Source organism: Thalassophryne amazonica, chromosome 2 (assembly GCF_902500255.1).
Source record: "Thalassophryne amazonica chromosome 2, fThaAma1.1, whole genome shotgun sequence".
Taxonomy (NCBI): Eukaryota; Metazoa; Chordata; class Actinopteri; order Batrachoidiformes; family Batrachoididae; genus Thalassophryne; species Thalassophryne amazonica.
In genome coordinates this window covers 40,552,271-40,578,605 of record NC_047104.1, presented here as the reverse complement: position 1 = coordinate 40,578,605, position 26,335 = coordinate 40,552,271, and the positions used below count along the sequence as shown (strand labels likewise).

The 26,335-nt window shown below is 43.0% G+C and overlaps 1 protein-coding gene across 1 annotated transcript in view; it reads left to right on the top strand.

Moving 5' to 3' along the window:
* LOC117523722 (neuropilin and tolloid-like protein 2) overlaps window positions 1–26,335 on the top strand; it is a 107,049-nt gene that overhangs the window by 54,307 nt on the left and 26,407 nt on the right. Inside the window, exon 8 of the mRNA XM_034185323.1 lies at window positions 4,048–4,161. Coding sequence (XP_034041214.1) covers window positions 4,048–4,161 — 114 coding nt within the window. The remainder of the gene's footprint in view (window positions 1–4,047; window positions 4,162–26,335) is intronic.

Genomic DNA, 26,335 nt, shown 5'->3' with positions numbered 1-26,335 from the left:
CAAGTTTTGTCTCTTTTTCAGGACAACCTGTGCTTTCATAATATATGCTTTTGTGTGTTTATAAGTGTAATAAAGGTTACTATCAGAAATAAGAAAGGAAAAAGTAAAGCGGAAAATAATTTTCCACACACATTTATTCAAAACACACAGCAAACTATAATAAACTGTTTTGACACTTTATAAAGGTAATTTGAGGTCTTGTGAGAAAGACTGTACAACAAAAAGGTTCAAACAATAAACACAAATGCACATTTTGAACAATATACAAAATGATCTATGCATTTTGTTTGTCTTCATCTCAAAGCAATTTCTGTCTGCTATTACACAAAGGTTACAACACAAACTTCTACTGTGTTTTGGAGTGTTCTGTGCTGCTCAAAGCAGCTTTCTTTCACACTTTGGCCCACTTTGGCTCCTTACAGTCTGAGGAGTGGCCCTCCCCCTCGCTCCATTGATATGGTAAACAGTGCTTTACGCTGAGAAAGCAACAGAGTTATCCAGTAACATTCACATGCAAACTAGTGGAGCAATCCTGATAGTTACACACTCTTTGTTTGAGCATGTGAGATTGTCATCAGAGGCTCTCCGTCTGCTCTGTCTGCTTTCACTGATCGCTGTGCGTAATGGCGCAGGGCGCATTGGAGCCCAATAGTATGTACTCATTGGAGCACCCAGGGGGCTATTCAAATGGGCCAACTAGTAACATATCACTCCTGAAAATGATCTTTGGCTTTTCACGTGAGGTAAATCTGCCTTACGATTGAATTTTGGAAAACCATGTGACAGTGAACCAATTCCGATTGGACACTCACATTGCGCACGTCATCACACAGCTTCTCTGAGGAGTACAAAGATGGCTGATGGCTGGATCGAAAGACTGCAGAGTTAACTTTTCAGCAAAAAAAGAGTAAGTTTCTATCTCATATCATTAAAAAGTTATTTATAATTTAGTAAAGCTTGGTCTTAGGCATCGTATAGGATGGTGTCGGCCCCAGAGGGTTAATGATATCATTGTAGACGTTTTCTAACTCAGCGGTACGCCGCTCACAGATAACATCTCTACACTGTAAAGCTTCCTCAGGTACAATCACACAATCAAGTAACTCATCTAACACAATCTTATTTTGCTCAATATCACAAAGCTCTGCTTTGTACCAAGACACACTTGAACCCATACTTCTGCTGTAAGAGCTTACATAGTCACACTTGATATCGAGAGACAATGGCTAAGTGATCAGAGGCATTATTAACAGAATCACAAGTATAATATTTTGTAAGGCACTCCAGCAAATTACTGACAACAGAGTGATCAATGAGCGATCTAGCACCAGTACTATTTTCAAAAGTATAAACAAAGTTAGAACAGGGACTCTTGATACAAGGAACAAGCACCTCAGATTCACAAAATTTGATAAGTTCACTTGTATGAGGACTAGAATGATTAAAATCCCCAACAATGGCTAACAATTCTGCATCATGTTCGTGAAAGAGTTACAACTTCTGCTAAAACATCCTGCATAGTACTCAGGTTAGCACCGACTAACACAGTAATCATCTCGGAATTACATTTTGTACATAATATGCCTTTCTGAGGCCATAAGTAACTGGACAAACTGAATGTAAAGATTATTCTTAATACAAATCTTCACTATCAGAATTAGTTTTCTTTCAACAAGTCAGGGGATGGATACATAAAGATTTCCAACTCATTGAACATGTCTCAAAAATTGTGTGAACAAGGAGGAGACTAGTGAGGGAAGCCACCAACTCGGAATGATTTGTAGGCTTCTGTGGTTGTGGTTGGAGAAACTGTGCACGGTGCAACTTTTGTCTGTTGCCTCACCAGTTCACGGAGTGGAACAGAAAAGCATCTTCTTAAATTTCACTGACAGTTTGCCAGAAGGTACATGGGAGACTAGAGTCCAGGTTCAATCAGATTTTTTTTTTTTTTTATGAAAATCCTTCTCCGGCTCCCTCCACCATGAAGTTGTGTCTGGTGATACAACATCCAGAAGCTGCACTATACACAGCTTTAGAAGCCCTTCACAGTTGCTGTGGATTTGCCATCAGGGTAACTTCCATCACGAGTCTTCTTGCACAGTCATCCCGTTTTTGAGAGCTGACCACTCCAGACACATTTACCACACAATACCATACTGTTTGTATTTCCTATTGACTGATGTAAATGTAGTCCAAGATATGTTCAGTCAAGTCTGGGAGCATGTGCTGGTGCTGGGTTTTGTGGCATCCACTTCATAGAACTGGTAGTTTTGTTGTGTGTTGGGGGGTGTGGCTGGACATTTTGGTGTTCTTTTCTTTTCTTTGCTCTCCAGGTGGTATGAAAACTGATTTGTCTGTGGAGAAGGTGCTGGCAGAAGAGTCCTTCACCCTCATCAACAGTATGTGCAGCACCTGTGGATGGTGCTCACGTGCAGCCTTAAAGACTTTCAGCTGAAGCAGATAATGAGATGGCGTTCTGCATTCGTGCAGCCTTGAGGACTTTCAGCTGAAGCAGATAATGAGATGGCGTTCTGCATTTAAGCCATGTGTGATTCAAGCAGAATTGCCAGGAACTCGACCTTGTGATGTTCGTTTGTGAGACGCTGAGGACCGCGCCTGGGTTTGACACATCGTGCCTGTGAACCAGGAAGGGTGAGGGACACATGCTGTCAGCACACACATCAGAGGTGATTAATTGTTTAACTACTTGTTGATAGTAACTTGGTATTTTGTTACGCAGTATATTTGAATTGTGATGAGAATTGTGCAGCTCGCTTCTCACTGCTGTGGCGTGCGGACAACTGATCCTCCACCTGTTGTGAAAGCTGCTCATTTACATAAAGCTTAAATACAGACCTGAATGTGTTGCTGATAGTGTGTGCCTTTTGAAGGATATTGCTTGTAACTGCTGACTTACCTCACCTCTTCTATCCTTCACAGAGAGTCGGTTTGTCGTGTCCACCTGGGGGTGTTTGGCGGTAAAGTGAGTCCAGAAGCGCCGGGCTTCGATCCTTTTAGGCGCTGGAGAGCGTGCCAGCCTTCACTCCACCAGACTGACGCATCTTTTGTTTATACACCTTGTTTTGCACCAGAGCGTGAAGTAATAAATTGTTTTGTTATTGGAACCGCTTTCTGGTTATTTTAGCGCTGGGTTCCGTCGGACGCAGGTCCGCTCCTCAACCCGCGTCGACACATAACAAGTTTAATCCAATGCTGCATCAGTTTGAGCTCAGGCCAGTTTTTTATTGTGGAAGGGCACACACACTGATGAATATGTGTGGCACTTAATGGGTGAAACATGCAGACTCTATGCACATAGGCAATTTGATGACAGTCATAGCACTATCAAAATAGGGCCCTTAAATACAGACTTGTGAAAGACCTAATCAGTTGCACAAAAGCACTGATTTCTTTATTATCTTCTGTAGGAATAGTCCGCTGTGTGTCAGGAAAGATGGTTTTCAATTGATAAACATGAGAGTTTGATTTAAAAAAAATCACACACATTAGAACCAGGTTTGTTCTTACTTTAGCCCAAAATCTTCAAATCCAAGCTGAGGTCTTTTTTTTTTTTATCGTTGGCACACTGATCTCCTGGTACAAAGAAGCAGGCAGCATCATATGCTGAGACTCACTGGAACATTTGGACCTGTCTGACCATCTGCACCCATCTCCTCCTCCCTCCCAGCTCCTCCTTTTCCCTCCTCCTCCCACCCACTCTGCTCCTGCTGCTCAGTCCCACTCGCACTCGGCCTCCTCACCTCATCATCGTGATACTCTGACAGCAGAAAATGATATTTGGCATTTTGTGCTTCACCTCTGTTATACCTGCAGTGGCTTTTAGAAATGATGTCACGTATTGGCCTTCATGACATACCTGTAAAGATTTTTTATTTACACTGAAATCTGTTCTTTTATTGTTTTGAGTGTTGCTGTCAAATGCAATTTTGGTTTTGCAGCAGAGCCATCTTTTACTCTGCACTGTCAGACAATAGGTTTTCTCTGAGTTTTTTTAAAATGTCTTTTTTCTGTGCATTTTGCCTGCAGCTCCGTGCTCAGCCAGTACCTTCTTCTGCCACAGTAACATGTGTATCAACAACTCTCTGGTTTGTAACGGGGTGCAGAATTGTGTCTACCCATGGGACGAGAATCACTGCAAAGGTGAGCTCAAGGTCGACTGCTTTTTTTTCACATTTTCACATTCTTCATACATTTTTAAATCAAGATTGTAAACACATTTTTCTCAGCTGATTACAAATGCTGATGATCAGAAATCAATGTTTTTAATCTATCTCTCTATCTCTATATCTCTATCTATCTATCTATCTCTGTCTCTCTCTCTCTCTATCTATCTCTATCTCTATCTATCTCTCTATATCTCTCTATCTATCTCTATCTATTCTATAAGTTATAAAAATGGTTTGTTAAACATATTTGTGGTTTTCACAGTAAAAAACAAACTTTTTTCTATTCAGATTTTATGTTTTTGTGTAAATTTAGGTTCATTATATTAATACAATAGGTCAGAATGAAAGAAACGCTGTAAAGTCACACAAGGGAGGTTGTGCTGAAAAAATTACACCAAAGAGGGCAAAGTAAACCATTTTTTAAGGTAAATTCTGAAGGTAAAAGCAAAAGTAGTCAAAAACGGCCAATTACACCCTTGATCCCACAGAGTTAACTTGTGCTAGTGTGATGTTTTTATTTTTGAAGCACATTGTTGTTGTTAATGTGGTATATAAATAAAATTATTACATTCTGTTCTTATAAAGTTGTAATGATTGTTTTCCATTTTACAGTATCTTATTTTCCACAGAGTACTCAGTTGTCTGTTTGTTGTTTGTTTTTTGGATGTTTGAAAATTATTTGTTGTATTTTGTTTGTTTGATCTTTATTATTGTTAGTTTGGCCTAAGCAGTTAGTCACCCCTTTGAGTTTTGCCTGCTTGAGGTTTCTTCCTGAAAACATGAAAGTGTTTTTTTCTGTACTGCTGTTGCCTACATCCTTGCTCACAGGGTTGGTAAGATTAGCCTTTACCCTTGTGAAGCACCTTGCTCTGCTCCAGGCCCAAGATAAATTCTCAAATTTCTCTGATTAATATCGGAACTGTCAGTTCTACTACACTGTACAAATGCCTAACAAGCAACATGACAAAGTTTTTCCTGTGTTTTCATCTCCTGATGCATCAACGAGATGAAAGAATACAGCTAACGAGGATCGACATGAGGCTAGGAGCCCATTATAAAACAGAAATCACTTTAAAACAAAGACTACAATGCAGAATATTCTGCCTGTCCGTGAGTACTTCATTGTGTTTTTCCATGTTTTATATCAGGAATCGCTGGTTGTATATGCTTAATTTTACTGTCACATTATTTGTAATGTAGAGCAGGTGGATGAGTGGATAAAGACCTGGCCTGCAAATATGTAGACCTCGGCTGGAATCCCATTTATGTCAACTGTTTGTGTCCTTGCGCAGCATGTTCTTGTTGTCAGCTGTAAATGGGTACCAGCCTCAGTTGGGGAAGTAACCTGTGTTGGACTGGTGTCCCATACAACGGGCATCATAGACTCGTCCGCTCGATGCTAAGGAATCTGGTGATAAGTATGGCCACCAATGGGAGTCTGCGTAGTATTATTGGAAAGATGCTGTAATAGAACATTTCTTCACCAACTCCTTGACTTAAGCCCCATTGATGGAAAACGGTCAAAACACCTGTTTTGAGCAATAAAATGACAAACTGTACCATTGGAGAGATAAACTTAACAGATTGTTGAGAATCACAATTAAATCTTTCAGCTTATGCTGTTGCAGTGCTGAAAAGGGATTTGAAGTATGTCGCAACAATAGAGAGTGAAATCGTCAGTGTTTAGTGATGTTATTTTGTTTCCAAAACAACATACTTCTGGATCAAGTCTGATTTTACAGGAAACATGAATATGGAAATCCTGGAGCTTTCTGAGCAGGTATCCAGCATATACCTGTATATGATGTAGACTACACCCCCGATACTTCCTAAATTTCCCTAAAACAAGAGTTCAATGAAGAAATACAGACTCTTTACCCAAACATGAATTTACTGATCTGATTGGACATCCACTGGTCATCTGTGACGTCTCCAGTTTTCCAAAGCATGAGCTTTTTTTTTTTGTTCCACCTCAGTCTAAACCCCACAAAGCTGGAAACCAGGGATTTCCGGTTCCGCCTCCAGGAAGATGGCAGCTTAATTTGTAATATGTAATTTGTTTTGAAAACAATGGAGAAAGGGGTTACTACTAGAAGTAGGTTGACCACAGCTGCGATGGAGGATGACCCTGAATTTAGCCGAAGCAGCCAAGCGGGATCACAGCACTTCCCCGTACTCCAGAAGCTAGCTTAAAAATATCCTCCAAGAGCTTTGAGAGTTCATAATGATAACAGGGAGCAACCTTCCGCATAAAACACAAGCTTAAAAGAGCTAATGACAGGCTGGACGAGGTGGAAGAGAGAATGAAACGGAGAACGTGCTTCAAGTAACGTTGGCGGTAATTAAGAAGCTAATGCAGCACCAAGTGAATCTCGAGGCAGAACTGATTGACCAGGAGGGGAGAGCGAGGAGAGCCAACATGAGGATCTACGGCATACCTGAAGGAAAAGAGGGGACTGATATTGTTGGTTTCTTAGACAGTCTTTTGAAAAATGCACTCAATTTAGCCCATGAGAAAGATCTCGGGATCAAACGGGCTCACCAAAGCTGAAGGACCTGAATACCAAACCCCAATCCATCGTGCTCCAGTTCGGAAGTTATCGGACCAAGGGAGAGGTCTTCCGAGGCATATGGCAAAAAAAAGAATTGCTTTGTGACGGTGCCCGCTGTTATGTGGATCATGACTTCCCTCCTGAGGTGCTGAAGAACCGCAGTGAATACGCTGAAGCCAAGAAAGTTCTGAAAGCAAATAAAATAAAGTTCCAAACTCCTTAAACTGCGTGGATGCAAATTTTTTATGAAGACGGCACCCAGATGTTTCAAAATGCTTCAGAAGCGATGCGCGGCATGGCCTCACGAGGGTTTGCAGTTAATGTGGTGAAACCCACCGCTGACCTGATTCGGGAGGAGATCCAGCAGCTGACCGCCTGGCAGACGGTGGGACCGGATTGGTGAAGCGGAGCTCGGGGAAGCGGCTGTCACTCGCAAGAAAGATCACCGCTCTCAATACAAGGAGAAACTTCAAGCAGAAGTCAGAAGGCGCTCTCTTATGGCAGATGATGACTAACTTACTACATTTTATTAAAATAAAGGGTAATGATCACAGATATGTGAGTGTTAAAATGTTCTGATCCTCACCCTGAGAGACAGTTAAGAGGTTGTTTTTCCACCCTGAGAGACAATTAAGAGGTTGTTTTTCCACCAGTATGTGTGAGTTCTTCAGTGTGTTCTATTTAAATATGTCGGGACTCGTGAATTGGCAAGTTATCTTCAGTTTGTTTCCATATTTTTCATTTAGACATTGACTAGTGTGTGGCCACTCTGTAGGGCTTCACCACTGATGCAGCGGGGGACGTTCCCTAACGGGAGCTTTGGCTTCATAAGGCCCCACAAGGCTCTATTTAAACGAGCCTCTAGCTTGGAAATCGCAATTTTTTTTGCTAAGGTTTTAAGATTGTTCCTTTGGTGTTAGTTATTTTTTTGTTTGTTGGGAGAGATAATTGTGGTGCATAATTTTACTATCAAAGATAACACTGAGAGAGATCTGAGTGCCAAATGTAACTGAGATAAACATGAATAAGGGGGTTAGTTATTGTTTAAATGTGAAAGGGATTCTAAACCCAGCTAAAAGGAGTTAAATATGTCCAGAATGAAAAAGGAAAATGGTGGCAGGTGGTACTCTTACAGGAGACACGCCTCAACCCAACAGAACATGAAAAATTAAAAGAATGGGCTTCTCAAGAGTATATTATTTATCCTATACAAACTGACGTAGGAGAAGGGGTAGCAATATAATATCGCAAAAAAAGATCTTTTGAATTGGTCTCGAAAGTCACAGACAAAGAGGGAAGATTTACAATTGTGACAGGCAAAGTCAACAGTATATTAATAACCATATGCAACATTTACATTTATGCAACATTTATTGATTTAATGATCGAGGCTAAAGGTATTATCATAAGTGGTGGAGGCTGGAACATCCATCTGAATCCAAAATTGGACTCATCAAAAACTACAAACACCTTTCCATAAAAAATTAATGCTCGTGTGTGTGAGCTTGACATCTTAGACCCTCTGGAAAGACTTGAACCCATCAGGCCGGGATTACACATTTTACTCATGCCCCCATGACACTTATTCAAGAATTGATTATTTCTTTGTTTTTAATAGAGGCAGAGAAAGAATGCACAGTTGTGATATAGGACGCATTGATCTGTCTGATTATGCTCCTCCTCTCCTGCATTGTACATACTGGGGACAGTCCAGAAAAACATTATGGAGATTTAATACAAGCACTCTAATAATCTAGTTTAAAACTCAAAATGAAATAGAGATCCTTTTCTAGAAGAAAAGGATAATGGGGAGGTTAACTCCCCTTTAGTATGGGATACATTAAAAACGGTTGTCCGGGGAAAAATTATATCATTTTGTTCTTATGAAAAGAAAAAGAAACAACTAAGACTAGTACATCTTAATAATCAATTAAAAGATTTGGAGACACAACACAAAAAGGAACAAAAACAGACTTGAGCCCAAAAATAAAGAAAATCAGGAATGAGAAATTTACTGAACTCAAAGGAAATTGAAAACGGGGGGGGGGAAGAAAAAAAAAGGAAATTGAAAAAAGGTAGTATTCATAAAGCAGAAATACTATGAGTCAAGCTCAATCAATGAAACTTTTTAGCAAGAAGGCTGCAAAAACAAGGCAACAAGGGTGCCCTTTGTCGCAGCTGCTCTTCACCCTTTATATAGAATCTCTGCACAACAAATAAGACAGACATCCAGGGAATTTGTATAAATGAAGAAGACCACAAGGTGGCACTATATGCTGATGATGTTTTGGTTTATTTAAGCCAGCCCTCTTGCTCATTTATTGAATTAATGAACCTTTAATAGACATTTAGTAGATATGCAGGATTCAAATTAAATATACAAAAAACAAGTCATGTCTTTTAATTACTCACCTCCAATTCATATACGAGAGAAATTCTGCTTTAAATGTGGCCAGAATTCATTGAAATACTTGGGAATAAAATTACTGAATATAACTGATACACCTGTTTGCCTTAAAGTACTGTTCCTCGTGACAAAAATAAAGACATCACAAGATGTAACTCTATTTCTTTCCTTGGTCTCAGTCATAGAATTGACTTGGTAAAAATAAATGTTCTGCCTTGATTTCTGTTTTTATTACATGCCCTTCCAATAGAAATCCCCCAGAAACTTTTCTCTGAATTAAATATACAGCAATAATTTCTAGATTTATCTGGCAAGGGAAAAAGCCCAGGGTCAAATTTCAAACCTTACAACTCCAGAAGGAAGGTGGGATGGCCCTTCCTCATTTCAAAAACTATTTCTATGCAACCCAGATTAAACCCTTGATAATATTTGCACTCCAGCATATAAAACTATAAAAACTGGATGAAGATTCGTAAGACACTAAAACATTCGGAGCACTGACTTGCCACTATATTTTACTTCATTATTATTTCTAGGAATTGTTTTTCAGGCAAGAAGTGAGAAATATATGTTCGGCATACTGATGTCAGCCTGTAAAAAAAAGCCGTCACTAGAAATGGTTGCTTCCTGAACCTCCCACAATAGAAGAGTGGATTAATATTGTGGTGAATGATCTTTGTTATGGAAAGGATGACTTTTTGTTTGTCTGCAATAGGATGCTTTTATAGAATATTGGAACAAGTGGGGTTAAATATGTGAAGCCTCTGCGAGCGGACTTTGTGGAGGTGTCAGTCCAAGAACCCTAGGATGCCGTCTTGTCTTAGTGTTTTAATTCAAGTTAATATTATTTATTTATTTGCTTTAAATGTCTATCTCTCTCTCCAGATTTCTTTGTGATAAGCCAGTAGGCACTTTTCTTTGCACTTTCTATCTCTCCCATGTTGTATATTTTTTTTTATTAATGTTTAAAACTAAAGACTTCAAAGGAAACTGAAAAGAATTCTAATTAAAAAGCAGTGTAATGTTCTCTAAAAACCCAAATAAAGAATTTCAAAAAAGCTGGAAACCAGGTGATGGATTTAGCTTCAAACAGTCGCCTTCCTGTTTCACGTGGTCTGCCTCAGTGAGCTCTTATCTCCGGCTCTCTTCTTACGTGTTTCTCCTGTATGGTTTGAGACTAATGTGCCTTCCTGTTATTTCAGACCCTGATTTCCATCTGCATGTGGGCGGACTGCTGAACCCCATCCCAGGTAAGATCTCTGGCACATCACCGATTTATGTTCCATTGTGTTTGAAGAGCTGCTCCGTGCTCAGAAGCTTACTGAAGGCCGTCTGTGCCCGTGATGTGAATGCTGAGCGCACAGATGCACCTTGACAACCGCACAGTTGTCCATAAAGTGACGAGATGCCACATGGAACACACACCTCTTTTATCTAGCCTTTTGTTGCTCTGTCCTAATCCTCTGTGCACACATTTGTTCCGCCTGAAATCCTTCTAAAATCCTCCCACTGCCCCTCAGTCTCTCTTTCATCCTCACCCTGTTTTCCTCCGCATCTCCTTTTCTCACCTTTCCTGTCCTTTCCCATTCTTTCTCTTCCTCCTTCCCCTTTTTTCCCCTCTACTTTTAATCTTTCTCGTTTCAGACTGTCAGTTTGAAATTGGTGGATGGGACGGAATTATTCGCTCCAGCCAGGTGGAGGAGGAAGACAAAGTGAAGGCTGGTGATGCTCTGGACTGTATCTGGGACCATCAGAGCTCCTCCTCACTCCAAGGTCAGCACAAAGATACAGCAGCAGCCCTTTGCTGCAGCAATTCATATCAATTTCAGCTCCTGTTTGGTGCATTCAAATTTCTGTTCACACTGCATTCCAAAAATCTGATCTGCTTTCTGACAACTTATGTGGCTTAAATCAGTAGTTCCAAGCTTTTTTCCATGGTTTTGACTCTGGACTGACGTAGCTTTCTGGTCCTCCTGCAGATCTACCTGCGCTTCATGGAGTACCAAATGGAACACTCTAATGAATGCAAGAAGAACTTTGTAGCGGTGTATGACGGCAGCAGTGCCATAGAGAACCTCAAGGCCAAGTTCTGTAGCACGGTGGCTAACGACGTGATGTTAGATAATGGCGTTGGCGTTGTACGGATGTGGGCTGATGAGAAGAGCCGGCTCACTCGCTTCCGCATGCTTTTCACGTCATTTGTCGACCGTGAGTACCAAACCTATTGACACTGGAGCACATCTTCAACATCTTGTTCCATCATAGCAGTTCTATCAAGCAGCCCAGGACAGTCGTTTTCAATCTAGGACTGGTGCCTCCCACATCAGCTGGACAGTGGTGGGCTCTTTGAGCTCATTTCCAAAAGAAAACATTTGATTTAGTGTTCAGTCATGTTGCCCCCAGCGAGGCAAGTCAGCATTTCTAATCAGTTCATCTCTTACTCACACATAAGGGACCTGATTTGTAAGATCCCCAATAGCAAGTGCTACATTGAATGAACATCCCGAGCTTTCACGCGTTGGGTTTGTGAACGTGTTGCGGGTGATTTACTAAGAACAGTTACGTAAATGACAGCGGGTGCTAACACGACATAGGCAGCACTATGTAGGACTTTGCATGTGGTAATAACTGTAAATGCAAAATGAAGTTTAATCAGGCATTTGCAGCATAACACAAACACTCACATTTTAAATGGTACTTACTGAACATTTACCAAATCAAAAATGAATGCGCCTTCAAAATGGTTTGTCACGGAAGGAACTCCAACACCGCTCACCTTAAACTGTTTAAAGCAAGTGGGTGCTGCGCTGGACAGACACACACAGGATATTCTCCTTATATTTCTGTTATATATAAAGATATGATGAATGTCACATTTAATTTTATTTAAGCAGTGGATGTTTCGCTTTTGTAAAAATATCTTACGAGAAATTAATGTTTAGTTGTGGTGTTTTCTATGTTAAAAAAGATTTTTGAATGAAAATAAAGAAATGCATACCCAATAGCTCATGGGGAAAAACTTCACATTTCAGAATCTTATTTTTTCCTGTCTGCATTGATCACACAACACTGGGTAAGTTAGTGCCAAGTGTTGTGTGGGCCGCCAGAAGAGGTACTGCTGGCCCACCACCAGAGGGCGCCCTGCCTGAAGTGCGGGCTTCAGGCACGAGAGGGCGCTGCCGCCTCACAGGAACAGCCGAGGTGACAGCTGTCACTCATCAACTATGACAGCTGTCACCGATCATCTGCACTTCACCCCAGATAAAAGCAGGATGACACCTCCACCACGTCACCGAGATATCGTTCTTCTAAGGAGGTAATATTCTCAGCCATAAACTAAACTGTATCTTAGTCTGACCTCTTTTTGCAGCCGCTTTCCTGTGGAGCCTTGTCCGCTGATTGGTGGTTTGTGAGAGTGCCGACGTCTTCGCCTCTCACCACGAGTGTGTGATTTGAGGTGGAGGTGGAATTCCCACCGTTGTTGTTACTGGGTGTACACACACCCACACTTGACTGTCTTGCTCTTCGCCAGCAGTACCAGATCCGACACGCGGAGACGGTGGCCACCTGGGGGATTCGGGACCTGGCGGCTCCAGTATCCTTCGGGTTCGGTGGCGGAGGAAATCGGTTGGTTCCGGTTCTTCTTTAGACGGACGTCTCCTATCGTCGAGCCTGCCACACGACACCTTTATCCATTGACTTTGTATCATTCTATAATCTACTGTGTATGGGTGTGGCATTCACAACAGTAAAGTGTTCAAATTTGACTCCTTCTATTGTCCGTGTCATTTGCGCCCCCTGTTGTGGGTCCGTGTCACTACACTTTCACACAGATATCTCGGCCAGCGTCATGGACTCCGAGGGGCGTCACCCAGCGATTGAACGGGCCAATGGGAGAGCAGGGGGTGCACAGGCATCTGCAGGAGACGTGATTGGTGAGTTGCAACACATCCTCACCGCCTTTACGGCTCGGTTGGATCAGATGACCGAGCAAAACATCCTCCTGAACCGCAGGGTGGAGGCTCTCTCCGCACAGGTGGCAGCGAGCGCTCAGGGCGCTGCTGCGGCTCCTCCTCCTGCCGACCCTGTGCAAGATATGAATGTTCCAGTGGTCGTTCAACAACCCCTCCCACCATCCCCTGAAGCATACATAAGCCCCCAGAGCTGTACGGAGGTTGTGTGGAGACGTGCGCGGACTTTCTGATGCAGTGTTCGCATCGTCTTTGCACAACGTCCCGTCATGTACGCGTCTGACGCCAGCAAGGTGGCTTATGTTATTAACTTGCTTCGTGGTGAGGCACGCGCTTGGGCTACAGCGCTTTGGGAGCAAAACTCACGGCTCCTTACCTCTTATACTGGGTTTTGTGAGGGAGTTCAGAACAGTGTTTGATCACCCTAACAGAGGAGAGACCGCTTCAACAGTGCTGCTGTCAATGCGACAGCAGCACTTCAGCATCGCGGCTGCGAGGTCCGGCTGGAATAACGTTGCGCTCCGCGCCGCCTTCATAAACGGACTGTCGTCGGTCCTGAAGGAGCACCTGGTAGCTAAGGAAGAACCGCGGGATTTAGATGGGCTTATCGATCTTGTTATACGGTTAGACAATCGGTTGGAGGAATGCCGTCGGGAAGCGAGGCGAAGGACGTGGCCGGGCACGCGCCGTCCCTCTCCCTTCCGGGTTCAAAAGGTTCCGCCCTCCCCACGCTCCACAGCCGCAGCGTTCCGTGGGGCAACAGCTCCCCCTGCTGACGTTGCTAGGGAAATGCACAGGGCAAAATGAGAACAGCTGACAGAATGAGGAGGCTGGTCCGCGGGGAGTGTTTTCTCTGCAGCTCAAAAGAGCACATACAGAAAAAACTGCCCCAAACGGCCAAAACGACAACACCCGCCCTTAGAGACTGGGCTAAGGGGGGGGTCATAACATTCACGTGGGACACACACACATTGCCACACGACTCCCAGTTACAATCCTGAGTGGGGATTTAACCCTTCAAGCCCCAGCACTGGTGGACACGGGGTCCGAAGGGAATCTGCTAGACAGCAGATGGCTAGGGAAGCAGGGCTCCCTCTGGTGGCGCTTCCTTCACCATTGCAGGTGCGGGCACTAGATGGCACCCTTCTCCCTTAATCATGCACAAGACACAACCTGTAACTCTGGTGGTGTCTGGGAATCATCGGGAGGAGATCGAGTTTTTTGTGACTCCTTCTACCTCCCGCGTGATTTTGGGCTTCCGTGGATGTTGAAACACAATCCCCGGATTGATTGGCCATCTGGGGTGGTGGTTCAGTGGAGCGAACCTGCCATCGGGCGTGTTTAGGATCCTCGGTTCCTCCCGGTTTACATGCTAAGGAGGAGGTCAAAGTCCCTCCCAATCTGACGGCGGTGCCGGTTGAGTACCACGATCTTGCTGATGTCTTCAGCAAGGATCTGGCACTCGCCCTTCCCCCGCACCGTCTGTACGATTGTGCCATTGATCTGATTCCAGGCGTTGAGTTCCCGTCCAGCAGGCTGTACAACCTCTCACGACCTGAGCGCGAATCAATGGAGACCTACATCCGGGACTCATTAGCTGCTGGGCTGATCCGGAATTCCACCTCCCCGATGAGTGCAGGTTTCTTTTTTGTGGGCAAGAAAGATGGCGTACTCCGTCCATGCATTGATTACAGGGGGCTGAATGAAATCATGGTTCGCAAACCGATACCTGTTGCCGTTGTTAGATTCCGTGTTCACCCCCCTGCATGGAGCCAAAATCTTTACTAAGCTGGATCTTAGGAATGCGTATCACCTGGTTCGGATCCGGAAGGGGAGACGAATGGAAGATGGCATTTAACACCCCGTTAGGTCACTTTGAGTACCTGGTCATGCCGTTTGGCCTCACCAACGCCCCCGCGACGTTCCAAGCCTTGGTTAACGACGTCTTGCGGTACTTCCTGCACAGATTCGTCTTCGTATATCTGGACGATATACTCATCTTTTCTCCGGATCCTGAGACCCATGTCCGGCATGTACGTCAGGTCCTGCAGCGGCTGTTGGAGAACCGGCTGTTTGTGAAGGGCGAGAAGTGTGAGTTTCATCGCACCTCTTTGTCCTTCCTGGGGTTATCATCTCCTCCAACTCCGTCGCCCCGGATCCGGCCAAGGTCGTGGCGGTGAGAGACTGGCCCCAACCTACGAGCCATAGGAAGCTGCAACAGTTCCTCGGCTTCGCCAATTTTTACAGGAGGTTCATTAAGGGGTATAGTCAGGTAGTTAGCCCCCTGACAGCCCTGACTTCTCCAAAAGTCCCCTTCACCTGGTCGGATCGGTGCGAAGCCGCGTTCAGGGAGTTGAAACTTGCGCTTCTCGACTGCACCCGTCTTGGTGCAGCCCGATCCCAGTCGCCAGTTTGTGGTGAAGTGGACGCCTCTGACTCGGGGATAGGAGCTGTGCTATCCCAGAGCGGAGAGACTGATAAGGTTCTTCACCCGTGTGCCTATTTCTCCCGCAGGTTGACCCCAGCAGGACGGAACTATGACGTGGCAATCGAGAACTCCTAGCGGTGAAAGAGGCTCTTGAGGAGTGGAGGACACCTGTTGGAGGGAGTGTCCGTGCCATTCACGGTTTTTCACTGACCACCGGAACCGGAGTATATCAGGACTGCCAGGCGGCTGAACCCCAGGCAAGCCCGCTGGTCACTGTTTCTTCGGCCGTTTTGACTTCCGAATCACCTACCGCCCCGGGACCAAGAACCCAGAGGTCGGATGCCTTGTCCCGGGTGCTATGAACATGAAGTCAAAACCGAGCTGTCAGATCCACCGGAACCCCATCGTACCGGAGTCCACTATCGTGGCCACCCTTACCTGGGACCGGGAGAAGACCGTCCGGAGGCCCTGCACGGAGCCCGGATCCCGGAACAGGGCCAAAGAACAGACTATACGTCCCACCAGAAGCCAGGGCTGCCGTCCTGGACTTCTGTCACGGGTCCAAGCTCTCCTGCCACCCAGGGGTGCGTAGGACTGTGCCAGTGGTCCGGCAGCGCTTCTGGTGGGCGTCCCTGGAGGCTGACGTCCGGGCTTACATCTAGGCCTGCACCACCTGCGCCAGGGGCAAGGCGGACCACCAAAAGGCACAGGGACTCCTTCAACCGCTTCCTGTGTCTCATCGCCCTGGTCCCACATTGGTCTGGATTTTGGCCTCCCGCCATCCTCACGATAGTGGACCGGTTCTCCAAGGCGGCCCACTTCGTGGCCCTCCCGAAGCTCCCGTCGGCCCAGGAGACAGCGGATCTCCTGGTCCACCATGTCGTATGTCTGCATGGGATACCAACAGACATCGTCTCAGATCGTGGTCCCCAGTTTTCCTCGCAGGTTTGGAGAAGTTTCTGCCGGGAGCTGGGGGCCACCATGAGCCTCTCGTCTGGGTATCACCCTCAGACCAATGGACAGGCTGAACGGGCTAAAACCAAGAGCTGGAGCAGGCCCTGCGATGTACCACATCCGCACACCCGACGGCTAGGAGTGAACACCTGGCCTGGATCGAGTATGCGCATAACAGCCAAGTGTCCTCTGCCACCGGCCTCTCCCCATTCGAGGTGTGTCTGGGGTACAGCCCCCTTTGTTTCCTGTGGTGGAGGGAGAGGTTGGTGTACCCTCGGTCCAGGCCCACCTGCGGAGATGCCGTCGGGTGTGGTGCACCGCCCGTTCGGCCTTGTTGAGGGCCCGGACGAGGGCAAAGACCCATGCAGACCGTCGACGGTCCCCGCCCCCCGCATATCGCCCCGGGCAGGAGGTGTGGCTATCCACAAGGGACATTCCCCTCCAGGTGGATTCCCCCAAACAGAAGGACCGGTACATCGGGCCCTTCAAGATCCTCAAGGTCCTCAGTCCCGCCGCAGTGAGGCTCCAACTCCCGGCCTCACTGCGGATTCATCCAGTATTCCACATTTCAAGGTTGAAACCACGTCTCACCTCACCCCTCTGTGCAACCCGGTCCGGCGCCGCCTCCTGCCCGTATCATCGACGGGGAGCCAGCTTGGACAGTGTGCCGGCTCCTGGACGTCCGTCGAATGGGCCGGGGTTTCCAATATTTGGTGGACTGGGAGGGGTATGGACCCGAAGAACGCTCCTGGGTGAAGAGGAGCTTCATCCTGGACCCGGCCCTTCACATCAAACCACGGTCCTATGCACGGGCGGTAACAGATGAGAGCGGAGGGGAGCCCAGTGAACAGGAGGTCAGCTCTGTGGAAAAACAGGTTGCTGATTTCCTCCTATCTAAAGGTATAGAAATGGATTTAAATAACATTGAAGCGTGCCACCCTCTGCCCCGGAGAAATGACGGTGATAAACGAACCGTCATCATGAGATTCATCAACAGAAAACACAAAACAGCACTGTTAAAACAAGGAAGAAAACTGAAAGGGACAAACATATTCATCAATGAACATCTCACCAAACGGAATGCCGACATCGCCAGGAAAGCAAGCTTCTTAAAGAAACAGGGAAAAATCCAGCACACATGGACTTCAAACTGTAAAATATTCATCAAACTGAACGGATCACCTGAACAAGCAAAGGTTATGGCAATAAGGAACATCGAGGAGCTGGACAAATATGAACAATAGGTATGAGGACTCAAACACATCACAGCACCATGATGCAGACTGGAGCAACCCACTCATCCACATCACCTACACCCGGAGACAAGAGAGACATAATGACTAAGGATAATGATCCATTTATTTCTGCCCAGGAGCTCTGTCTAGATACATTTAATTATAGTAACTCTGCTAACCACCCCTTCGAATCTGAAAATGATCCTGATACCTTTTTCAGTGAGAATATTGTGAGACAGTGCAAATATTTTACAGAAGAACAATTCAAAAATTATAAAATCAATGATGAAGATTTTTCAATTATACATTTCAACAGCAGAAGTCTTTCTCGTAATCTGTCCACTATTAATGATTGTTTGAAAACATCCAAAAAACGTTTTTCAGTTATTGCAATTTCAGAAACATGGTAAATGAGGATATAAGATCTGGTATATCTTGATGGTTATGAATTGTTCCTGGTTAATAGGCAGACGAGAAGGGGCGGAGGTGTTGCATTGTTTGTAAGGTCAGATTATAACTGTAAACTCATTAACATGTCATTTACAGTGGACAACATCATGGAATGTGTTACCATAGAAATGACATCTATAAACTCCAAAAACATAGTTGTTAGTTGCATTTACAGAGCTCCTGGGACAAATATTGACACCTTTGAAGACATTATATTAGGAATGTACAACAAAATCAACAGAAACAAGCATTTATTTGTCTGTGGAGATTTCAAAATAGATTTTTTAAACCCTCACAATCATTCACAAATCACTTCATTTATAAACACCTTGTACTGTTTAGGACTGTTTCCAACCATCATTCATCCTAGCAGAATAACTATGGATACAACAACTCTCATTGACAATATTTTAACTAACGTTATAGCCGGTAATCTTAGTGGGGGACTACTGGTCAGTGATATCAGTGATCACTTGCCAGTTTTCTCAGTCTTTGCATTGGAGGGTTGTTGTAAGTATCGAAGCAATATCAAATTCATGAGTAGAAAAGTAACACCTGAAACAATTGATAATTTAAGGGAGGATTTATCAAGTCAGAATTGGTCAGATGTTTTTGGTTGATGATGTTGACAGGTCATATGATGCTTTCATTTCCATTTTTTCCAGTTTGTATAATAAACACTGTCCATTTGTTGACAAAATATATAGAAATCAATATAGCAACAAACCATGGATAACTAAGGGACTTCAGAGGGCATGTAAAAAGAAAAAACGTACTATATAAACAATTCATAAAACTACGAACTAAGGAAGCTGAAAGTAAGTATAAAACATATAAGGAATAAGTTAATCAATATCATGAGACTCAGTAAAAAAAACATATTATAATGAGTTACTTGTCAAAAATAGAATTAACATCAAAAACACATGGAACATATTAAATGAAATAGTAAAAAAGAATAGAGTAACTAGAGATTATCCTTCATTTTTTCAGAGTAACAACTACATCACGATTGATAACGACGAGTCTATTGCTGAACACTTTAATGAATACTTCGTTAATGTGGGTAAAAATCTTGCCAGTAAAATTGACTCATCAACTAATAACTTCTGGGTAAATAATTCAACGTTTAACAAATCTGTTTCAATGTTCATTGGTGGTACTCATGAAAGGGAAATACTTGATCTGGTTCATGGTTCAAAAAGTAAGAAATCGACTGATTTTAATAATTTGGATATGGCTTTATTAAAAAAAGTTGATTGTATAGTAAAACCATTCAATTATATTTGCAATATGTCACTAAGTACTGGTAAATTTCCTTCTCAAATGAAAATAGCCAAAGTAATTCCTCTGTTTAAAACTGGTGACAAACACACATTTTCTAATTATAGACCTATATCACTCCTGCCACAATTTTCCAAAATTTTGGAAAAAATATTTGCTAAAAGATTAAATGATTATTTACTGAAGTATAATATCATTTGTGAAGAACAATATGGATTCAGAAGGTCTCGAACTACATCACATGCTTTGATGGACTTTGTGGAAAGTATAGCAACTGCAATTGACAAACAATATACAATAGGTGTTTTTTTTTTTATTTACAGAAAGCGTTTGACACAATTAACCATGGAATACTATTAAGTAAACTGCAGAAATATGGAATCAGAGGTCTGGCATATGAATGGATAGCTAGTTATTTACAAGGCAGATTTCAGTATGTTCAATTCAATAATACAAATTCTGAACTCAGGGATGTCACATTTGGGGTGCCGCAGGGCTCAGTGCTGGGTCCTTTGTTGTTTATAATCTATATAAATGATATAAGTTGGGTGTCGAGTTCACTGAGATGTCCTTTTTGCGGATGATACAACTGTGTTCTGTAGCGGTGAAAATCTTGAACAGCTTCTGGACATAGTGGAGAAAGAACTGGAAAAATTTAAGGTTTGGTTTGACGCTAATAAGTTGTCACTCAACCTTGGGAAAACTAAATGTATTATATTTGGAAATAAACAGGCACCCAAATGTAAAAATGTAACTATAAACAATAAGGAAATTGAGTTAGTAACAGAGAATACATTTTTAGGTGTTATAATTGATAATAAACTTAGCTGGAAACCACATATAAATTATGTGAAATCAAAATTGTCAAAAACTATCGCCATTTTGTATAAAGCCAAAGACCTACTGCCGCAAGAAGGGTTATTTACTTTATATCATTCTCTGATGGTACCATATGACATATTGTATTGAGTCATGGGGAAACACTTACAAATCAAATACCAATCCAATATTCCTTTTGCAAAAACGAGCCATACGAATCATCTGCAATAAACAATATCATGAACCAACTCATTCTCTATTTATTAAAATTCATTGATTTGGTCGATTACATTATAATTCAAACTTTATTTCGAGTGAAAAACCAAGCCTTACCGAGACATGTCCAGAGTCTGTTCCGATTGAGGGAATCCAGATATAGTTTAAGAGGTTGTGCAATTTTTATGAAACCACCAGTAAGAACAAATGTAAAGGGTTTTTGTGTGTCTGTGGTTGGGGTGAGGAAATGGAACAAATGTTCAACAGAGGTTAGAATGAGTAGTACCTTAGTGAGATTTAAGAAACTACTCAAAAAGAACATTATGTCTAAGTATCATAAAGAAGCAAATATAATTTGATTTTTATGGAATGTTCAATTTATAAGTGGGACTTATTGTATTGAATGTGTGGGTATGTATATGCGTATGTAGATATATAGATATGGGTAGGTGTATATGTATATAAGTGACTGTGTATATGTATGTATATATTTATGTTTGTAAAGTATATACATATGTATATAGGTATATATGGCACAGCCCAAGCAGAGGGTCACCCCCAAGAGCCTGGTCTGCTTGGGGTTTCTTCCTTATAGGGAGTTTTTCCTCACCACAGTTGCCTAGTGCTTGCTCTGGGGGTTGGTAAGGTTAGTCCTTACTGGTGTAAAGTGCCTTGATTCGACTTTCTTGTGATCTGATACTATATAAATATAATTATAAGTGAATAGTATATTGATGTGTATGTCTGTGTGTCGACATGTAGTAGTGAATTTATATTTATGTAAATAAGACTGATTAGAATTGTTGGACTTGTACTAGCAGGGGTGGGCGCTAATAAGCTTTGCTTCAGCCCCCACCCTTTCGGACTCATTAGTTTTGTCTGTGTTTGTTTGTGGAATTGTTCATTTTTTTCTATCTGAATATTTTGTGTGCCGAATAAAAACTTTGTCACTTTGTCACAGGTTTAATTTTGATCAGAATGCACAAATTGTAACATGAATGCATTCTGGGTCTTGCTTGTTCAAATTATGTATTTGTTCATATAATTTTTGTGTTTATTGTTATTTTAGTTGATTCAGAAAATAGTAGAGATTTTCTGTACAAACCCATGGAGCAGCACTGTGTCAACCAGTGTCCTGCATGGAGGACTCAAGATTATATTCTGCTTTTTCTTCTTACCTCAGACAATTACATAGTCAGTAGGATATCTCTAATGGACATAAACAGATTTCAGTGAGATGTGGAGGTGATGTTGGGTTAAGGAACAACCCTTTAAATTTTGTTGCACACCTGGATCAAGGGGTGGATCCCATCTTTGATCATTGTGCTATGAGCTCTGATCCAGGTTCCTTTGATCATTATTACAAGATTGAAGCAATAAGCATCTGATTTCATCTAGGAAGATCAAAGGTCAAGCTCAGAGATGAGTGATCAGGATCAAAGATGTCATCAGGATCAAAGGACAGCAATCAGGATTAAAGCTTGGTGACCTGGATTGAAATTCATCAATTTGGATCAAAGATCAGCACTCAGAATCTAAGATCTGGATCAAAGATTTGTGTTCAGGTTCAGAGATCAGCAAAAAGTAAATGTTTGGGATACCATGATAATCTGTCTATAAATGTATGAGAGAGGACAGGGAGGTTTTGAGGTTGACCTAGACAAAGTAGGGTGTGGTTCAACATCTTTTGCGTCCTGAGAAACCAACATTTCTCAACACTGCACCCAGAGTCAAAACTTGACATATTCTCAAGAAATGTTGGTTTCTAAGTGATTGTAAAACCAAGTGAAGTAAGTGATCGTGTTACAGAGTCGTGACCCAGTTGCTGCCCCAAGTGAAATGCTCTTGTTTATGGTTGAGAGACATCTTGAATGTGAGTTTGATCTGTGGATTGTGGCAGTGGCTGCAGTGATGTGACCGTTGTTCACACTGATGTGGTGAAGACGACAAAGCTGAGACAGAAGGCGACGCTCTCATTTTACCCGTCCATTTACAGTCCAAACTTCGAGAACTTTGGGTAGTAAATTAAATAATGAGTTCAGGGGCGTGAGCAGTTATTGGATTCCTTTGCAGAGTGGTTGACCTAACCCTGAAGGACTGAGGGAACTCAGCAAGCAGATCAGGTCTGCAGGCCTTAACAAGTTTGCTTGTATGCCCTTGCATTCTCATTCCACCCATCTATAAATCGCTGCCAGCCTTGGTTAGGAAAGTAAGCTGCGCTGGACTTGTGTATACTCAGGTCTACGACTCTTCATGGATGGATTTCCTGGACAGAATTGTGGGATATGTGCAGGTACAAATGGGCCTCAGCATATGCCCCATGGACTCCCTGCTCTGGAGGGTTTCTGGACACATCTAAAAGTTAGGAAACCCCAAGGTAGACCTGGAAGTCACTGAAGGTATTATATATGTCCCATCTGGTTTGGAAACACCTTGGCATCCACCAGGAGAAAGTAGAGTGCAGCTGTGGAGAGGGATGTATGAGTTACTTCACTTAGCTAACTGGTGCTGTGACCTAGTGCCAGAAACGTGGTGCAAAAATGGACGAATGGAGGTGACGAAGAAGACATTATGCATGACAGAGTGAACATTACTCAGACATGCTGGATTTTGTAGTGGACTTTGAACTAATTACTCATCCGCTTGCTGTGTCAGAATCCAGAGAGAACCACCAGCACCAATGGGCCTCAGGGCCTACAATGAAATTACTACTACTTATGTAAATTTTTAGTCATACTGCAGCCATCGTTTCTCAATACAAAGGAACACATTTGCAAGAAAAAAACAAAAAAAAAAACCCTGAAAATCATAATCTCAACATTTTATGTCACTATTAAAAAGTAACCATAAAAACATGGCACAGTGTGTCATTTCCTGCAGCTGTCAGCGCAGCGTTACGTCACCACACATGGACAGAAGCAGCTGATTTACGAGATTCTGCATTCTGTCTGCATCATTAGTCACTAACAGACACTGTAGTGTCGTTTCAGCACTGAATGCTAATTACCACGTGCCACGTTTAGCGCACAGATATGAGAAAACCAATTACTTACGCAAGCATTTGATATATATATATATATATATATATATATGTGTGTGTGTGTGTGTGTGTGTGTGTCAAAGCGTCAAATTGCTTTGCAAATCAAAGTTGTTGATGTGCGAGCTGCACCTTGGCGCTGTGCTTATTACAGGTCACTAATATGAGGATTTGTTCATGTGGTTTAACAAAAGCTGAAGCAGTGTAAAGTTTGCAGATCCGCTGGGTGTAATTATACGTAGAATTTCATTATTTCTGAAGGACAAGCCAGAACAGAACAGACGGTGTGAAAGGTTGCATGTAAGGCGGTTAAAAAACAAATCCCCTCTGTGCAGGAAACGGGTTATTCTGTTAGCATGCCGTAATATTTGCACTTAATGCCTGAATACGCTAAGATATTAATTGCCACTTTTCCCTGCACACGTCCCAAACCCTGAGCAAATGCTAATGTTGTTTTCATCAGCAAACCCATAACCAGTGCAGTCAGAATTTAATGGCCTTTCAAATCCAGCAAGGACGGATTTTTACCCCGAGAGTACTTTAAGACCATTTGGATCTTCATTAATTCTGATCATGCAGTTCATCCAAAGAGGAGGGAAAAAATGGCTGAAGTCTGTTGAATAACTCCTAAACTTTGTGTTCAGTCAGCGACGGGTTTGGAGTTGACTTAGAGGTCAGAGGGAGCCATTAATCTTTGTTTCCCCTCTGACGGTGCACCAGTCTGCCAGCAGACAACGACGACATCAGAGTTTAACCAAAAATTCAGATGTGGCCGTGGTGAGACAATTATTCTCCCAGTTTGGAAATGACCAGTGCTGTGGGAGCGACTCCCCCACAACCACCATCACCACACACACATCTACACTCAGGTCCACAAGTTCTTGGTCAGCGACACAGTTTTGGAGTCATGGGATCACTGGACAGAGGTGTTTTGTGATGCTGATATCTTAATACCGTTACATTTTCTGCATATTTTTCACAAATTGCTATCATGTGACACATTGCAGCACGACTGGGCAATAATAAAATTACATCATCAGCATATCCTATTGCTCCACAGAATACATTACCTACAACAACCAGACCCTCCAGCTGCAAGCTGATTTAGCATACCATCCAAGTAAACTGAGAACAAGGTAGGGCTAAGGACTCCGCCCTGCTTCACACCATTACGAGCTGAAAACCACTCAGAGAAAACATTCCCGTACCTAACACACATTCTCTGCTCAATATGCATATTTTTAATACGTCTGACATAGAGTGGGTTTACATTTCTATCTAACGAGCTGAAAAATCCTACAGAACTCAATTCTGTCATCAAGTGACAATCCATAAATTACTCCATTATTTATGTAATAATCGATAGTCTCTAACATAACAGAGGCTTCAAATGCAGTGGAATGTTTACATTTAAAACCAAACTGCAAATTAGATGTACAGAGCTTCTGTTCTCTTCTAAGCACCAGTATATCAAATACCTTGCATAATGCACTTTGAAGGCATATAGCATGAAAATTTGCAGATAGCCTGTTACATATGCACTTATTTTTAGGAACTGGTAGCATAACACTGCAGAGCATATCAGATGGTGACACCCCATGAATAAGGATGGCATTAAGTAAGCGTAACAGTAAACTGTACAATTTGCGTAAGCGTAACAGTAAACTGTACAATTTGCCAATACCATTTATGATATGATCAGAAAATAAACCAATTCTACCATCAGATTTATATTTGTCTAAATTATTAATGGCTTTGACAATCTCGTCTTGACTGAACAAACTCAGAACAGTGCTGTCCATGGACAAGCTCTGTATCTTATCATTAATACATCTGCTAATATTACTCATTTTCACTTTATCAAATGACACACTGTTGTACATTTGATCATATTTGTTGGCAAAGAGATTTGCAATATCCTGTTCACCTTTAACACCATCAACAGACAAGGGCAAAGCTTTATTTGTTGTGTGGGCCGCCAGAAGAGGAGGTACTGCTGGCCCACCACCAGAGGGCGCCTGCCTGAAGTGCGGGCTTCAGGCACGAGAGGGCGCTGCCGCCACGGACACAGCCGGGGGTGACAGCTGTCACTCATTATCTCATGACAGCTGTCATCCATCTACACTTCATCATTCCACTCCATAAAAACCGGACGTCATCTCCACCTCGTTGCCGAGATATCATCTACCTGTGAAGGTAATATTCTCAGCCTTAAAACTAAACTGTGTCTTAGTCTGAACTCTTTTTGCAGCCGCTTTCCTGTGGTGTTCCTTATCTGAGAGATTGGCGTTTGGTGTGATCAGCGACGGGTTCGCTTCACACCCCAACCAGATAATCAATCAATCAATCAATTTTTTTTTATATAGCGCCAAATCACAACAAACAGTTGCCCCAAGGCGCTTTATATTGTAAGGCAAGGCCATACAATAATTATGTAAAACCCCAACGGTCAAAACGACCCCCTGTGAGCAAGCACTTGGCTACAGTGGGAAGGAAAAACTCCCTTTTAACAGGAAGAAACCTCCAGCAGAACCAGGCTCAGGGACGGGCAGTCTTCTGCTGGGACTGGTTGGGGCTGAGGGAGAGAACCAGGAAAAAGACATGCTGTGGAGGGGAGCAGAGATCGATCACTAATGATTAAATGCAGAGTGGTGCATACAGAGCAAAAAGAGAAAGAAACAGTGCATCATGGGAACCCCCCAGCAGTCTACGTCTATAGCAGCATAACTAAGGGATGGTTCAGGGTCACCTGATCCAGCCCTAACTATAAGCTTTAGCAAAAAGGAAAGTTTTAA